Source organism: Myotis brandtii, unplaced genomic scaffold (assembly GCF_000412655.1).
Source record: "Myotis brandtii unplaced genomic scaffold, ASM41265v1 scaffold898, whole genome shotgun sequence".
In the NCBI taxonomy this organism is placed as follows: Eukaryota; Metazoa; Chordata; class Mammalia; order Chiroptera; family Vespertilionidae; genus Myotis; species Myotis brandtii.
The window spans coordinates 536,304-553,762 of record NW_005371683.1 but is presented as its reverse complement, the minus strand read 5'-3'; the positions used below and the strand labels follow the sequence as shown (position 1 = coordinate 553,762).

The window sequence follows — 17,459 nt, the reverse complement described above, 5'->3', positions numbered from 1 at the left end:
GGAGAGCGCTTTCCTGAGACTGCCTGCCAGGTGCAGTTGGTGACATGCCCCAGCTCTCAGGAAAGTGACCTAACCTGGATCTTTCTCTATGGACACAGGATTGCAAGAAATTCTCATTTGCATGTTGATGGGGAGTTCATTTTTCCTAGAATCTGCATGTCTAGACCCAGAGAGAGAAGCATTTCTTCATAATGATTAATCAACTCGATTTCGAAGGTGAAAGAAAAGAAAACAATTAAGGAAATGAGATGCTAAGGAAACAAGGGGCGGGGGGGGGGAAATCTCCCAAAGGTGGACCCACCCAGTACACCTTGACAGCATTTCCTCGTATCCACCTGCATAAAAGCGGTCCGCCCTTTCTGCGTGGCAAAGAGCACCGAGAGAGCAGACACAGGAGCTGCCCGAGCATCCAGGGACAGGTGAGCCTCCTGCCAGCCTCCATCTCAGGCTCTTGTTCATCTTCATCCTCACCCTCATCCTTTACAGCTGCAGAGAGGTGGCCTGCCATCATTGTGTGTGGCCAAGGATGTCCCAGGTGCTTGGGACTCAATATAGAGGTGAACTTTCTGGTACCTTACCCTCAATAAGAAAAGATGGAGAGTGGGATAGAAGGAAGGAAGGAAGAAGGAAAGATGGAAGAAGGAAGGGAGGAAGGGAGGGAGGAAGGAAGGAAGGAAGGAAGGAAGGAAGGAAGGAAGGAAGGAAGGAAGGAAAGGAGAAAGGGAAGGGGAGAGAATCTAACGTTTACTATAACCTCTTTGTTCTAGGGCCTGTGCTGGGCACTTCATAATATATCTTCTTTTAAATCCTTTGCAGTATTAAATATCTTTTTTAAAAGTATATATTTTTATTGATTTCAGAGAAGAAGGGAGAGGGAAAGAGAGATAGAGACATCAATGATGAGAGAGAATCATTGATTGGCTGCTTCCTACACATACCCCCACTGGGTACGAAACCTGCAACCCAGGCCTGTGCCCTGACCGGGAATTGAACTGTAACTTCCTGGTTCAACCCTTGAGCCACACCGGTCGGGCTTACATATCTTGTTCACTGTAAGGAGCATCTGTAGCTTAGTCTATCCAATCAGAAGTGCATTTCTTTCTGGCTGGTATGAGGGCATCTGTGGGGATCTCCAGCTGAGCTCCTCCAGGGGACAGAGCCGTCAGTGGGATGATGTAGAGGACAGAGGGTCGAGGGCCAGCTTGCCTGCCTTCTCCCTCTGGCTCTACTACTTGGTGGCCACGTACCTTGGGCAAGTTCCTTCCCTTCTCTAAGTCTCAGTCGCCTCTGGTAAAGTGGAAATAGGGTGGTTGTGAGCATGAAATAATTAGGGAAAACGCCTGGCACAGGGCCTGGCACCTGTGGCATGCATGACGAACATTAGCTACCGCTCTTATCTCAATCTGCCAAGGTGTCTGGAGTTGCCAAGCGGAGGGAGGCATCTTTCTCCTGCACAAGATGCCGGGGCCTCCTGGCAGCTGGGGCCGGGCAGGGACTGTCCCGTTGCTTCTGACAGTTACCTTGTCAGAAGCAAAACTGTGCTCCCTTCCTAGTCACTTGGCTTTCTAGAAGCAGCCCAGTTGCCTTTGGAGGGGAGAGAGCGCTGAGGGGACCTACAGACATCCCTGCCAGTGGGGTCTGTACTCTTGTTTGGTCAGAGAGAGAGAAGTTGGAAAAGGAGCAACCAAGCTCTGTGATGAATGCCCCCTGCTTGGTGAGGTCTCATTGGACACCTGTTCTCTCACCGGGAGTGATGCTGAGTCCAGGAGAGATAAGGCGAAATGGCTCTCTACACAGGAGTTGCTGTTTCTTGGCTTTCCGGAAAAGAGCGCGGGACTCCCAAAGGGAGATCTGTGGAGTGGTGGTCGGGTATGGGAACAGCTGCGGCTCACATTCTGGAACCAATGTCTGTGCTTTATAGTTGGAGCCACTATCACTAAAGGCAGGAGGTGGGGCGCTCTGCCGCCCCTTAATTGGCTTCCGATTTGGGTGCCTCCCTCTCCTCCGCTGTCACACACCAGCTGGAAGTGGTTACATGAGAAAGGCAGAGAAAGACGGTGCTGAAGGGTGAGAAGGCATCTCAGGGTCTGGCCCTGCCTAGGGACTGGCCAGCTCAACCATGGCCCTCACATTCCCGGCGCAGTGGGAGACAGAGGGGAGGCAGGGGCAGCCTTCCCCTCTCTCTTCCCTGTGGCTAATGAGTTATTAGGAGACGGCTTGCTTCTTCCTTTCCCATCTTCCCCTGGAGGTGACATCTTCATAGCTGGCGTCAAATAATGATTTTAAGCAGTTAATAAAAGGGTGTCGCCTATTTTGGGGGCAAATAAAAGAAACCACATAAATGTGCTCTTATGGTTTTTTAGATCTGTTGCCTAATTCCTAGGACATATTACAACCCTGTTTTTCCTATTTAATTGATTAAAAACAATGCTTTTCAAAGTGAGCTGTGTTGAGTCATAATAGAGTGATATGCACTCACAGTCACAATCCCTGGGACTTGAGAGAAAGCGCACTGCATTGTGCTTCCTAGAGTGGCCGGGGGAGCATGGGGGTAGGAGGAGGGCTCACTCAACTGAGTCCAGAAAGCCAGGGGAGGAGACACATGCCTCTGGACTCCACAGGCCGGGGCGGTGAGTCTGTTCTATTGGTGGCTGCCTGGTCTGCCCTGTGACGTCCAAGGGGGAGCTCACCAGGGGTCTCTCTCGACCTCTGCACTCGGGCCGGGCAGCTGACTTCCACCCCTCCTGCAGGACATGAAGGCACAGCGGGCTTCCCTCTGGCTCCTGGGCACAGTGTTCCTCCTGAGCGCAGCGCACGCCCGGGGTCTCAGGAGATGTCTGATTGCCATGGACATGCGCCACATAGGAGAGAGCTTCCAACACATCAAAGGAACCATCGTGAGTACGGGCTCTGGGTGCAGGTGTGGGCAAGGGCGCGTGCCTGACCTTACATCCAAACATGAAGAAGAAGTACCTGCTCATTGTTTGTTCGTGTCTCCGGAAGACATGGGATGCTCCTCACGTGCGTTTGTTCTTATGTTTCCCTCCCCAGCAAGCTAAGGACACCTTCCCAAATGTCACCATCCTGTCCACATCGGGGACCCTGCACAGCATCAAGGTACTGGCCTGTGTCTGCTCTTGCCTGTGTTGTTATTTGTCCGGTGAAGCGGCCCTGGGCTGAGAAAGAAATCCTCACCCCGTCCCCGTCTCTTTCCTAATCTCGTGTGTCCTCTAAGTGCTCCCAGCTTTTTATTAATCACCAGAGACATTAGGGCACACTCATGACTCAGGCACTCTGAACCCTTGGGAGCTGCCATTCTGTTGTCTGTATCTATGAGGTTTGTTTGTTGCTTTTTGTTTTATATCCCCCTAGATATAAACCCACAGAGTAGCGGTTACCAGAGGGGGCGGACCCCCTTCCTTCCTTTTATTCACTAACCCGAAGCCTACTCAGCCTGTAGGTCATTGCTCCTTTTCCCGGCTTCCCCGTGAAAGCTTCCAGAATCACCTTAAGCCGCAGACATCCTTTTACTGACTACTATTCCAGCCAGCTGTACAAGAAACTCATTAGATATCACAGCTGGAAATGACCCTAAAGATTACCTATTCTGAAACCACAATTTTCAAATGACCCAATTGATACCTTGCGAGGGAGAATGACTAGTTCCTGGTGGGCCAGGAATAGAGCCCCACGTCTCATGCCTCTGTCTCCACATTCTTCTCTCAAGGTCTAGAAATAGCTGATGGGATGTGAGAAAAGGGTCCATGAGGATTCAGGTCTTTATCACATTTTTTTTAATCTTTAAATTTTTGTTGATTTCAGAGAGGAAGGGAGAGAGAGAGAGAATCATTGATAGGCTTCCCCCTGCACTCTCCAAACTGGGGATTGAGCCCACAACCCAGGCATAGGCCCTGACCGGGAATCGAACCGTGACCTCCTGGTTCATAGGTCCATGCTCAACCACTGAGCCATGCCGGCTGGGCTTTATCACATTTCTGTCTCCCTCTTTTCTTTCCTGATAAAAGAGATGTGCCACTTTAGCCCCTTCGGTTAAGGGAACTGGCAGGACTGATGGCAGGAGAGTATTTTTGTGTGTGTGTGGCAAGTAGTGTTTGCCATCCAGGAAAAGCTACCCCTGGGGCCAAGGAGGTTTTGCTGCATTAATGCTAATGAAGATGAAGGCTCTATCTCTGCTGTAGATCCCTCCCTCCTCAAACTCAGAGCTATAAGTCTCCTGCAGAGTAACTCACTGATGTCAGGCTGCTAGAAGGAAACAGCCTGGCCAGCTGCTCTGAGCTGTGCTCTGGGAGTTCAGGAGCCCTTCCTTAGAGAGATCTGCCCTCTGCCAGCTGCGGACCTGCCAAGATGCAGCATTGCCACAGCGGTCAGTTTCCATTCTTGCACATCCCAGTCCCATCAAATGATCCCTGCGGTTTAGAACGGACAGACTGGAGGAGAGCCGAGCATTGCAATAGAAGGAATGCCATTGCGATAGAAGGAATATGTGCCCAGCAATATGCCTGGCAAGCAACAGCCATTGAATAAATCCAGGTTGTCCGAAGGGAGACGTTACAGAGGGGCAGACTTCTGCACAATGTAAGGAAGTGCTTTTCAGGAAAACTGCTCAGACATGGATGCTTTCAAAAGGCAGATGCCTGGTTCCTGGAGGGGTCTAAACAGAACTGAGTGGTGACCTGTTGGGGATGCTGTAGAGAGAATCTAGTCTCTGACTGGGCTCCATCCCTTATTCATATATCTCCTGGCCCTATACAAAGAGTGGGTGAACCACAATCTCTCCTCAGTGCCTTCATCATAAGTAGCTTCAGTGTACCAAGGGATGGACACTCTGAAACCAATATGAATTTAAAAAAATAATTTTTAGTTATCTTGGTCCTTGCTGCTCCTATTCAATCAAATAGGCCACGTTGGTCTCCAAGATAACAAAGAAGAGAGGACCCTGGACTTCTCTGATTCGTAGCTGTAGCCCGTGGGTGCCCTGGGCTTTCTCTAATTCATATCTGTAGCCCTTAGATGTGTGCTGTGTGACCAAGAACCTCCTGGCGTTTTACGTGGACAGGGTGTTCAAGGACCACCAGGAGCTGAGCCCCCAGATCCTGAGAAAAATCAGCAGCATCGCCAACTCTTTCCTCTACATGCAGAAGGTTCTGCAGCAATGCGTGAGTCCCCACATCAGCACTCCCAGCATCTGCGCGCTGTCTGCTGGGGAGAGCCCGGGATGTGCTGGCCCCAGTCGCCTTCTCACGTGGTTCCCTAAGGCAAAGGACATCCCCTCCCTCATCCTCCATGGGGAGACCTGTCAGGAGCCTCTTCCAGTGGTCACTCCTTGCCCAGGCGTCCTCCCTGCCAACACCTTATCAGACCCGAGTTTCCTTAAGGAGAGTCCTCCTGGGGTGACCACTTATGTCAAGTATCCCTTAGGTGACCCCAGGACTGGCCTGTGAGAGGGGCGTTCCAGGCTGTCAGGAGCCTCTTCCAGTGGTCACTCCTTGCCCAGGTGTCCTCCCTGCCAACACCTTATCAGACCCGAGTTTCCCTAAGGAGAGTCCTCCTGGGGTGACCACTTATGTCAAAGTATCCCTTAGGTGACCCCAGGATTGGCCTGTGAGAGGGGCGTTCTAGGCTTATTCTAGGTCAGTGATGGCGAATCTATGACACGTGTGTTAGAGGTGACACGCGAACTCATTTTTTTGGTTGATTTTTCTTTGTTAAATGGCATTTAAATATATAAAATAAATATCAAAAATATAAGTCTTTGTTTTACTATGGTTGCAAATATAAAAAAAATTTCTCTATGTGACATGGCACCAGAGTTAAGTTAGGGTTTTTCAAAATGCTGACACGCCGAGCTCAAAAGGTTCGCCATCACTGTCCTAGGCACCCCCCTGCTGTCTTTGTTTCTGGCCCTTTGGGGTTTTCATAACCTCTGGGTAGGTCCCCGGTATAGCCTTCCCCTAAGGATCCCCTGTAATTCATTATTATCTATTAAAATCAAACATCAGAAATAAAACCAAACTCCAACAAACCAACAAAAACGTAGGACAGCAGAGACCCTGGGCTGTAGCCCCACCCCCACCAAGGGTTTCCTGTGTGGCTTGGCGGCAGGTTACTTCACCTCTGTGTGTCAGAGTCTAAAACTTAGGAATCATGACCCCTGTCCCACTTACAGTAAGATTCATCGAGTCAATTATTTAATTAACGAACCCAACCAATATCGATTGGGTGCCTGCCTTGTGGGGCGCTGCATTCAGAGTGGGGACAAGACGGATTTGGCACCTACTCCCCTGACGCTTCCAGTCTGTCAACCCACAGGAAGCCAAAGCTCTGGTCAAACACAGGGTGACTCTACAAACAGGCCTTGCTCCCCCTGCTGCTCCACACCGAGTTTATTTACCTGGTGCTCACCTTGGGCGGAAGGAGAAACATCACTCTAGGAGGGGAGGCGGTTGAAAGGGTGGGCCAGGATGGGAAGGTCCTCTCACGGGTGCTGCCTCCATTTTATCAGCAGGAGCAGAGGTTGTGTCACTGCGGGCAGGAAGCCGCCAATGCAACCAGAATCATCCATGACAACTACAATCAGGTGAGGGCGGGGAAGAAGAGGGGGACGATGGGGATGACAAGTGGGCGTGCACCACCCTCTGCCTCCACTCCACTCACACTCATCCACTCACCAACAAGTATTTATTGCAGGTCTCCTGAGCTGTGTGTGCCTGCAAAGAGAGTGTTGGTCTTACCTGATTTGCCAAGGTCCTGGGCTCCCCTCCCCCACACCCCTCCACTGTCTTCTTACGCCCTCACATATCAGATCTAACCCGTGTTAAGTTTTGGGGGAAAGCACATACTGCTTAAGATGGGGGTGATCCAGAGGAAGCGAGATCTCCAGTGAATTGGAAGCTGTTATGCATGAAGCAGGTTACCTGCCAGGTGTCAGCGTGGCCAGTAATGGTCATGAGCATTCTGTGTGGTGCAGAAGAGCATGCTGCTCATGCGGTGGTGGGTGCATGTCTCATACACAGGTGGAGGTGGAAGCGATGCTTCTTATGTGCATCATTTGGAGATTTTTGTGAAAATGCAGATTCTGGCTCCATTGGTCTGGAATGAGGCCCGAGATTCCACATTTCAACCACACTCTCTAGAGATGCTAGTCATTGGAATAGCAAGGAGGTGGGGAGAGCTGTTAGAGCTCTGGTTCCTTATGGAGAGGTCCCATAGGATAATGTTATAGCAATGGCTAAGAGTCCTATTGCTCTTATTATGAGTCAAGTATTGTTCTAAGCTCAGTGCAGGTATAAACACATTTGGTGCTTACAACATTGAGATGAGCTGTTATCGGCGTTTGACAAATTAGGAAACTGAGGCACAAACAGGTTAAGAAACTTAACTAAGTTTATATTGCAACTAAGTGGTGAAGGTAGGACTCGATCCCATGCCTTCTGGCTCTACAGGACATACTTTTAGTCTGCTGAAGAGGAGGTAGAGGAGGTCAGGAGACTTGGGTTCTAGTCCCACTACCGGTTGTGTGACTTTGGGTAGGACACTGATTCTTAGGGACTTTGGTGCTTTCATATGTCCAGTAGGGAAAACAAGCTCTCCCTACTCACTGCACAGTACCCTGGGATCGAGATCTCTTAAAGCTAATTTGAAAAAGAAAATAAGCAAAAGAACTGTCCAGAAAGGCATTTTTTTCCCCTGTGAAAAACAGGAAAAAGCCTGGCTGGCATGACTCAGTGGTTGAGCTTCAACCTATGAAATAGGAACTCACAGTTCGATTCCTGGTCAGGGCACATGCCCAGGTGTGGGCCCGATCCCAAGTGTGGGGCATGCAGGAGGCAGCCTATCAGTGTCTCTCTTTCCTCATTGATGTTTCTCTCTCTTTCTCGCTCTCCCTTCTTCTCTGAAATCAATAAAGATTTCTACTTAAAAAACAGGAAAAAGAAAAACAAGGGGTAAAGAATGAATAACTTTAAATTTTGATAAGTTTCTGAGATGCTTTAACTGCTTGTTTGTGGCAAACAATTTGGGTTGCCTGTTGAGAAAATTATTTGGGGTCTTGTATACTCTGCAAATATAACTGATGAAACTGCTTGTTTGTGGCAAACAATTTGGGTTGCCTGTTGGGAAAATTATTTGGGGTCTGTATATTCTGCAAATATAACTGAATTAATAAAACAGCGGTTCTCAACCTGTGGGTCGCGACCCCTTTGGGGGTCGAACGACCCTTTCACAGGGGTCGCCTAAGACCATCAGAAAACACATATATAATTACATATTGTTTTTGTGATTAATCACTATGCTCAATTTGTAACAATGAAAATACATCCTGCATATCAGATATTAACAGTAGCAAAATTACAGTTATGAAGTAGCCACAAAAATAATTTTATGGTTGGGGGTCACCACAACATGAGGAACTGTATTAAAGGGTCGCGGCATTAGGCAGGTTGAGAACCACTGAATTAAAAGAAAACCTCGTGGGGACCAGAACATGGGGATAGTGGGTTGAAACGATTACAGGGTCTGAAAGGCAGGTTCTCATGGTTTCCCTGGTTCCAGCTGGAGGTCAGGTCTGCTGCCCTCAAGTCTCTGGGAGAGCTGGACGTCTTCCTGGCCTGGATCGACAAGAATCATCAAGGAACTCCTGCCGCCTGACACAGAGAATCTGGTTGCCCAGGTGGACAGCTTGGGAGGTTTCCAGGAGACAGCCTCAAGCATGTCCAACTTGTGGCCCGGGGGCCTCATGCCTCGTCTATTTGGCCCGTGGTAACCTTTGAGTTTGACATGCTTGGCCTACATTGAAGGGCAGGGAGATGGGGATGACCCCATTTTAATGCAAATCAGCATGATTTTGAAGCAACTTCTCTGCAGATTTGGAATTCTCTCCTCTGGGGCTGAGGGATTGCAGGGCAAAATCTAGGTTTGGACGGATCTCACCCAGTAGTCAGGAGTCCCATGCTGTCTGACCCCACCTGAAATAACCTACTAGTCTACTGTCATATTTATAATGAAATATGTTCCTTTGAAATGTCTCATGGGCCATCCTGGAGGAAAAGGGCTGGCTTCCCCCTAATTTATTGTGAGCGTGTTTATCCCATGTCTGTGATGTGAGCTGAGCGATATCCTGTAGTGCATATTGTACTGACTGATTTTTCTTAATAAACTCTGTTTTTTTAATCAATTAGTGAAAGTGTCTTCTGATTGGGGTGGGGGGAAGGGTCAGTTAAGGAATCATAAATGGCAACTATTAGAAATGAATGGGGCCTTAAAGAACATAACTAGGCCTAGAGAGGGATGAGACTAGAGAAGGGTTCCAAACTGGGTCTCTAAAGTCTCCATCCAGCACCCTGTCCTCTGCATAAGGATCGGGAAGATGGATGGAGGGCTTCTGACCTGGACATCACTCTGCTTTTCCTCCTCTTTCTCTGTGTCGTTGCCTTTTCTTTCTGCCTGACTTTGTCTTTGTCTCTCTCTGTCCTCTCTTTCTTACTGCTCTCAACCTAGAAACATCTTCTCTGACCCTAAGTCTCCATGGGTGTATATGTCAGGCTAGAGAAGAGTGTTTCTGACAGAGGGATGGTTGTCATGGTGACAAAGCTGGGGTATCCTGGGTAGAGGAGTTTGGGCCCAGGCTACAGTGGAGAGAGGCCAAAATGGGCACCAACTTCTAGATGGACCCTCCTCAGATGGTTAAGGACAATGACAACTGACACTGAGCATCTGTCACGTGCCAGTTGCTGAAATAAGCACTTTATACTCGCCATTCTGGGTCGGTATCTCTACTGTGACCGGTTGGCCGAAGCATCCTTTCTTATTTCTACCTGAGAAGGAGAGTTAGTGGACAGGGCAGGATCCCTGAAGTCAGAACAACTTGGTTCCAATCCTATTGACTTTGAGCAAATTACGTATGTCTCTAGGTTTCCGTGTCCTCCTCTGTAGAATGGAGGTAACACACCAGTCTCAATGTGATTCTGTGAGCACCAAGGGAGGGGAAGCCCCTGACCCACTTGCCCCCCACAGTAACCCCAGCAGGGGGAGGCTGCCTGGTGTAGTGTGAAGAGCTTCTGTCCTGAATTGATGGGGGCAGGTCACCTCTGAGTGCCTGGCACAGTCCTGCACGAGCTATGGGCTCCCTCCCCCTGCACCTTGGCGGTTAAAGGTGAGCCCTAGATTTCTCAAGGGTGCTGCTGGGAGCTGATGGAGGATGGAGAAGAAATGGTTTGGGAAAGAATTTTATACTTGGCTCCTTAGCAGGTATTTATTAAGCACCAACTCTGTGAAAACAAAAACAAGAAACAACACCACCAGTGTTTGAGTGTGGACCTCTGAACCAGGAGGTCACAGATTGATTCCTGGTCAGGGCACATGCCTAGGTTGCAGGATGGATCCCCAGTAGGGGACAGCCTACCGGCATGCAGGAGGCAGCCAATCAATGCTTCTCTCTCATCATTGATGTTTCTATCTCTCTCTCCCTCTCCTTTCCTCTCTGAAATCAATAAAAATAAATAAATAAACAAACAAACAAGAAACAACACCAAAACCAAAAACACAACTCTGTGGACTATAAGAGTCAGGGCACATTCTTCAAGTCTGGACGGAGAGAAAGGACAGGTAGACAAGGGAAGTGGGCAAAGTGAGGTAGGCAGGCAAGAGATAATCCTTTCTCCCTCCTCCTCCTCTCTTTCTCTTCCCCTCTTTCTCCCCCTTCCTCTCCTCCCCTCTCCTCTCCCCTCCTCCTCCTCTACAACCATCCATGTAACAACCCGCCCTTCGTGCAGGCACAGCTCCTTCCGCCAGTAAGGCTCCTCCTCTCCCAAACTCCCATCATGCATGCAAGATGAGCAGGCCGCATTGCATCCTGATTGAGGACCCAGGCTTTGGAGCAGGACTCTCTGAGTTTGGAACTATTAAAAGGTAAATGGAGGCACATCAAAAACTTTACAAGTTTATTTGAGCAAATCAGTGTTTATTGGAATCAGGCAGTGCCGGACCAGAAGGCACGCTCTGCCCACAGGATCCAGGAGAAAGACTCAGAGAGAGAAGGTGCAGAAGCCAAGAAAGGACATTGATTGGCTACAGCTCAAAGCCCGAGTGGCTGTCAGGGACTGGCTGCCCTTGATTTCATGACTTGAGGCATTTCCAGGCTTAGGTTATAGTTTGCTTATCAGGCTGCCATGGCATAGTCTCACCTCAGTCTAATGACTTCCTTGTTTAATTTCACAAATCCCAGTTCCATAACTAGAGCTGTATGAGTCTAAGTGTGTCGTTGAAACTTATTAAGCTTCACACTTCTTCATCCATTTAATTGGGTGGCCTTTACCTTATTATGAGGAGTAAAGGAGAAGGCGTGAACAATGTTTTCACCTCAGTGCCTGGCCCATTCTGAGCGTCAACATGTGTACATTGTTGTCGACACTGTAGGTCAAGCATGTCAAACTCAAAGGCTAGCACAGGCCAAATAAACGAGGCATGCGGCCCTTGGGCCGCGAGTTTGACATGCTTGTTGTAGTTTTCTGGCACCAGATTGCCTGGTTTGGAAGCCCCTGGCTTTGTTGCTGCTGAGCTGTGTGACTTCAGGTAAGCTATTTAACTTCTCTGTGTCCCAGTTTTGGGGACCCTGCTATGTTACCGGAATTCTCTGGAGAAAGAATGACAGCAGTGGGCCTATATACTACTGACATGTCTAAGTTGTGAGGAACATAATGATATTTCGGGGTGTCTGAAGCAGCTGGAATAGGATACCAAATAGCTGTATTTCTAGCAGGGACAGGTTCACAGGTGCTGCGAATACTATTGTGGTTTATGTTTGTTTCCCAGCCTCACGATGGAAGGAAATGCTTTGAACAGAGGTTAGTGAAAAAAGCAAAAAAGGATTTTTTTTCCCCATCCCCCTTTCCCAGGCTAAGAACCCCTGCGTTAGAGGGTCTGTCCCCTGAGGTCCCAAGCGCCCATGTCTTGTCCACTTTGGTACCTTCGGGCCATTTTTCCCCTTTCCCCCCCAAGAATAGTCAGTCCATTCCCTTTCTATGTCCCTGATTCATTATAATCACCAGTTCATTCTGTACATCAGATTATTTATTCACTTGGTTCTTAGATTCACTTGTTGATAGATGCATGTTTGTTGTTCACAATTTGTATCTTTACCTTTTTCTTCTTCCTCCTCTTAAAGGATACCTTTCAGCATTTCGTATAATACTGGTTTAGTGGTGATGAACTCCTTTAGCTTTTCCTTATCTGTGAAGCTCTTTATCTGACCTTCAATTCTGAATGATAGCTTTGCTGGATAAAGTATTCTTGGTTGTAGGTTCTTGGTATTCAGCACTTTGAATATTTCTTGCCATTCCCTTCTGGCCTGCCAAGTTTCTGTTGAGAAATCAGCTGACAGTCGTATGGGTATTCCCTTGTAGGTAATTGAGTCTCTTTCTCTTGCTGCTTTTAAGATTCTCTCTTTGTCTTTTGCTCTTGGCATTTTAATTATGATGTGTCTTGGTGTGGTCCTCTTTGGATTCCTTTTGTTTGGGGTTCTCTGCGCTTCTTGGACCTGTAAGTCCATTTCTTTCACCAGGTGGGGGAAGTTTTCTGCCATTATTTCTTCAAATAGGTTTTCAATATCTTGCTGTCTCTCATCTTCTGGCACCCCAATTATTCTGATGTTTGTACGCTTGAAGCTGTCCCAGAGGCTCCTTACACTATCTTCGTATTTTCGGATTCTTTTTTCATTTTGCTTTTCCGGTTGGGTGTTTTTTGCTTCTTCGCATTTCAAATCTTTGGCTTGATTCTTGCGCTCCTCTGGTCTGCTATTGGGTGTAATATTCTTTATTTCCGACCGTGTATGCTTAATTTCTAGTTGTTTCTTTATCATAGCATCGAGGGTCTCATTAGTTTTCGTGAGGCTCTCCAGAAGTTTATTGCAAGCCCTCAAAATTGCGTTTTTTAGCTCTATATCCTCCATTTCTGTCATGTTTTTTTGTCTCCGCATTTTTTATGCTTTCTTGGTGCACCCCCTAGTGGTCTTTGTGCGCAGTCTTGTTCTAGTTGAGCCTTGATTGTTGTAGTTAATACTAGAGGGATTTGACCACCAGGCCGACTGGCTGTGTGAATCAGCTGTGTCTGCCGCGGAAAACTTCTGTCCTCTGGGGAGGTGCTAATCTAGCCTTTGCCTGAGGCTATCCGGCAAATGGCTCTGCGCAGGGCTTGGGCGGGGCGGGCTCAACAGGGCGGGCGGAGGGAGCCGTTATGGTGCCCTCAGTCCTGTTCCCAGAGGCTCTGCTTCTCAGAACCCCCGGAACCGCTGCAAACCTCGGAGGGAAAGCTGCCTTCCAACTGATGCCAGACACTCCCGCTTCTCCCGTTTGGGTCCGAGTCCCCAGCGATTCGCCCGTATCTGGAGCTCAGAGTCTGAGACTCCCCCCTGACCGAAAACGACAACCGCGCTCTCAGCCACCAGCCCGCTTTGCGCGCGCACCTCCGCACCTGAGTTTTTTCCACACTGCGCCTCCTCTGAGCCTCGGTGTGCTGTTATTTTTCCTTCTAGTTGAAGAGTCTCTCCTCAGCCAGCCTTCCTGTGGTTCTGGGTGATGTCCGTTCCGTCTTTTAGTTGTATTTTTGAAGTGGTTGTTTGCGGCAGCAGTCTCCGGTGTTTACCTATGCCGCCATCTTGGTCTCCCCCAAAAAGGATTTTTTTCCCCATCCCCCTTTCCCAGGCTAAGAACCCCTGCGTTAGAGGGTCTGTCCCCTGAGGTCCCAAGCGCCCGTGTCTTGTCCACTTTGGTACCTTCGGGCCATTTTGTTCGGTGCGGCACACGGAGAGTCTCCTTGCTTGTTTGTGGAATTGAAAGGAAAGGAATTGCCTAGATGGCCATCCTCCCAGGTGAGGAAAGTGCTCATTCAAGGCTAAGGCTGGAGTTTTGTTCCCAGACTTCATGTCTGGGAGAGGATTTTCCAGGGGCTCCCACTCTGCAGGCTGGAGCGGGAGGAAGTGGCCAATTCTGGGGACTCCGCTAAGTTACAGGAATTCTCTGGAGAAAGAATGACAGCAAGTTGAGCTGGTTAAACAGAGCAAGATGGAAAAAACGCTGGAAAAGGAAATGACGTCACTCATTCTGTTGGCTTTGAGCACAGGGAACCCGAAAAGTACGAAAAGTACGTTCGCTCCTGCTAGTCCGCTGCTCCGCCCATCCCCGCCCTGCAGGGAGGTGGCAGGGCTGCCAGGCAAGGCTCCCAGCGAGCGGAGGTTCTTCCTCCTCAGAACGAGGATGCCAGGGTTTCCCTGCAAAGTGATGCAACGGGGCAGGCAGCTCAGATGCCAGCAACGATGATGCCCTCCATGGAGCCGGGGAAAACGCTGAACTTCGAGCTCACGACTTGCCGTGGGGAAAAAGGAGTGGCCGGGCTTCCTTGGTTTCTAGACAACTGTTTCCGGCCCCAAAATGCCCCGGTGAGGAAGCTGAGTTTATTTCCTAAGAAGGGATTCTCCTTCCTCCTCTGCCCAGCTTATCTTTATAATTACCCGGCACTGGTTATAGGCTGACCCCCAGTTTTGAAACCCCACTTGCTAAAGTTAGCTTCGTGTGCTCACGAAATGCACTTATTTCTCCGCCCCGGCCACGTCATCTCCCCAGCCCCCCCATCTCATTTGAGCCGTTTGCTTCTACCACTCACAGGGTTTGCTTCTGCCACTCACAAGCAGACATTCATTCACAGCTGCCTGGGGAAGGCCAAGCGATTCGTGTGCCAGGGATCCTGCTGGCATGAGGGAAGCAAGATTCGGACAGGGTCAAGGGACAGTCCTCCACTGGGAAGAGTCTGTGACGGAGGGAGGACAGACTGCAGGCGAGCCTGTCAGAGGGGTGTCTGAGCAGCAGGGAGAATGGAGCCTGGCTGGCCGCACAGAAGCTGCAAGCGCCCCTAGCAGGGACTTGGCCCAGGGCCTCGTTGGGGTGCAGGCGCCTTTTGCTTTGTCTCACTGGCTAGTTCCCACAACAGTGTTTCTGGGAAATAAGATTAGAAAAGTTGAGAATTATGAAATAGTAACACCATTTTTTAAAAAATTAGAGATTGTTTTATATGTTCCATATACCTTTAAAAATATGTTTTTATTGATTTCAGAGAGGGAGAGAAAAATAACACATCCATGATGAGAGAGAATCACTGATTGGCTGCCTCCTGCATGCCGCCTATTGGGGATCGAGCCCACACACAACCTGGGCATGCGCTCTGATCCGAATCAAACTGTGACCTCCTGGTTCCTGGGTTGATGCTCAAGCACTGAGCCACACTGGCAGGGCAACACCATTTCCGGTAATCATCTGCAGTGCTGAATGAACTGGTTCTTAGACATGATGTGATTAACATTAATTGTCCAAGGAGGCAGTGAATTCCATTATATTGGAAAGTTTGAAAACCTTCTGATTTCAGGACTTGAGGACAGGTTGCAACAACTCATTGTTTGCTTCATGGACTCCATCACTGCCCCAAAGTGCCCTGCCTAGCAGAGGGGTGCTCAAGCAGCTGGGTATTGCTTATGATAGGATAGAATCACCCCAGTGATTCCAGATTCCTGGGAGGATGATGGCAAGTGCTAGGTTCTTCCTATTATTGTAGATTCAGTGTGAATTTCAGAGCCTCAGACAGATGAGATGCGTAGTCTCTTCTAGCTGAACAGACTGTTGGGACTCTTATAAGTAGGCCCTGAAATAGAACGAGGAACCGTTTCCTGGCACCCCCATTCCCACTGCTCTTCTAGGTCCTCTTGTCCCTGAAGACACACAGTTTAATGCACAGAGTAATGAATTAAAAATTAAGAGACTTAGATGGAAGTTTCTATTCTGCCACTAACTCACCTTAATCTTCATGTTGCCCCCCGGGGCTGGTTATCCTCACATCAACGGTAGGAGGACAGGCTATATTTTTAGTACATTCCGTTACTACTGGCTGGGTGAACTTGGGCAACCCATTCAACCATTAAGCTTAAGTTTCTTTGTCAGAAAATTGGGTTATAAGACCTGTCTCATAGGGAAAAAAATACCTGTCCCATGGAAATAACAATATATTCAACATACATTTATCCAAAACTTACCATAGACTAGGACCCATTCCAGGTGTTTGTAATATAGGGGTGGTAAGGCAGACACAATTATAGCCTCAAGGAGCTTATGTTCTTAGTGGGATTTTATGATAATATCTACATTAAATATGTATTAGTGTATATACATTATATGTTATATACTATATATACATTATATATTATATATACATATATGCATACATTTATATACATACATATATATACATATACACACACACATACACATACACAAACAAAAATGATTATAGTGTACAGAGTAATTAATAGTTACCCCAGGTACCAGGTTCAGGAAAATCTATACATTATTATAATAATAATAATGTTAGGTTGAACCATATGACAGTGCCAATATCAGATAGTTCTGACCTACACAGATGAAAAATGCATGTGGTCAGTCTAGCTATGTTTTTATGCCGGGCTGGGGTCTCTTCTCCGCGTCCCGCATGGAGAGAGAGACGTGAACCGGTTCGTTTAAGTAGGAGGCGCTTTTGGGATTAAAGAAAAATGAAAAGACAGACACAAAAATAGAATAGAAGCTTGGGCCGGGTGTGGCATCTGCCCTCTGAATCGAGGAACAGACAGAGAGAGCCTCAGCACTGCAAGCAGATTTATTTATACTCGAATAACTGGAAGTTATATCACATCTGGGTGGGCCTTGATTTCCTGGCAACATCATGAGATCCATCCCCTTAACACTGGGCGGGAAGGTCAGACTGAGTGGTGTCCCAGTCTGTTGACCTGTGCCCTCAGGAGGGCATGGCTCTGCCTTCACTCTGAGTTTCAGCCGACATAATTAAACATAGTGTTTTTTATCAGCTGCCCTTAACAAATGAACTCTTCATTTTTTATGGTTATATTTAAGTAAGAATAAAGTACAATTAAGCACAAACAAAAATGATTATAGTGTACAGAGTAATTAATAGTTACCCCAGGTACCAGGTTCAGGAAAATCTATACATTATTATAATAATAATAATGTTAGGTTGAACCATATGACAGTGCCAATATCAGATAGTTCTGACCTACACAGATGGAAAATGCATGTGGTCAGTCTAGCTATGTTTTTACTATCCTAGATTCCTCCTACAGGTTTAATTGGCCTCTATTTTTAAAAAAATGTACTTAAATGCTCTTCAGTTCACCCACATCACTCTCTACTACCACTAATTGAGGCTATAGTTAAATCTCTTTCTGGGAGGAATCATTTTTGCCTTGGGAATTGGTGGTGGAGATAGAGAGAATGGTTAGGGTGAGGTAGGAAAACTTTTATAGAGGAAGTGTGTGGAGAGCGGCTTCAGCGTTTGGACAGGTTCAACCTGGGATTAATGAGAGGGCATGATCCTCTCGGGGCAAAGCCACG

At 48.0% G+C, this 17,459-nt stretch overlaps 1 protein-coding gene across 2 annotated transcripts; it reads left to right on the top strand.

Moving 5' to 3' along the window:
- Nucleotides 1-384: 384 nt before the first annotated feature.
- Nucleotides 385-9,193, top strand: IL19 (interleukin 19). 2 transcript variants are annotated; one of them, XM_014532508.1, is made up of 6 exons: nucleotides 385-419; nucleotides 2,751-2,897; nucleotides 3,052-3,117; nucleotides 5,025-5,177; nucleotides 6,524-6,598; nucleotides 8,572-9,193. In XM_014532508.1, the coding sequence occupies exons 2-6, from the start codon at nucleotides 2,754-2,756 to the stop codon at nucleotides 8,665-8,667; spliced, it is 534 nt and encodes a 177-aa protein (XP_014387994.1). In that variant the 5' UTR covers nucleotides 385-419; nucleotides 2,751-2,753; the 3' UTR covers nucleotides 8,668-9,193. The 2 variants fall into 2 exon arrangements, with proteins under 2 accessions (XP_014387994.1, XP_005885345.1); XM_005885283.2 differs by lacking the exon at nucleotides 385-419 and adding an exon at nucleotides 2,596-2,630.
- Nucleotides 9,194-17,459: the final 8,266 nt, after the last annotated feature.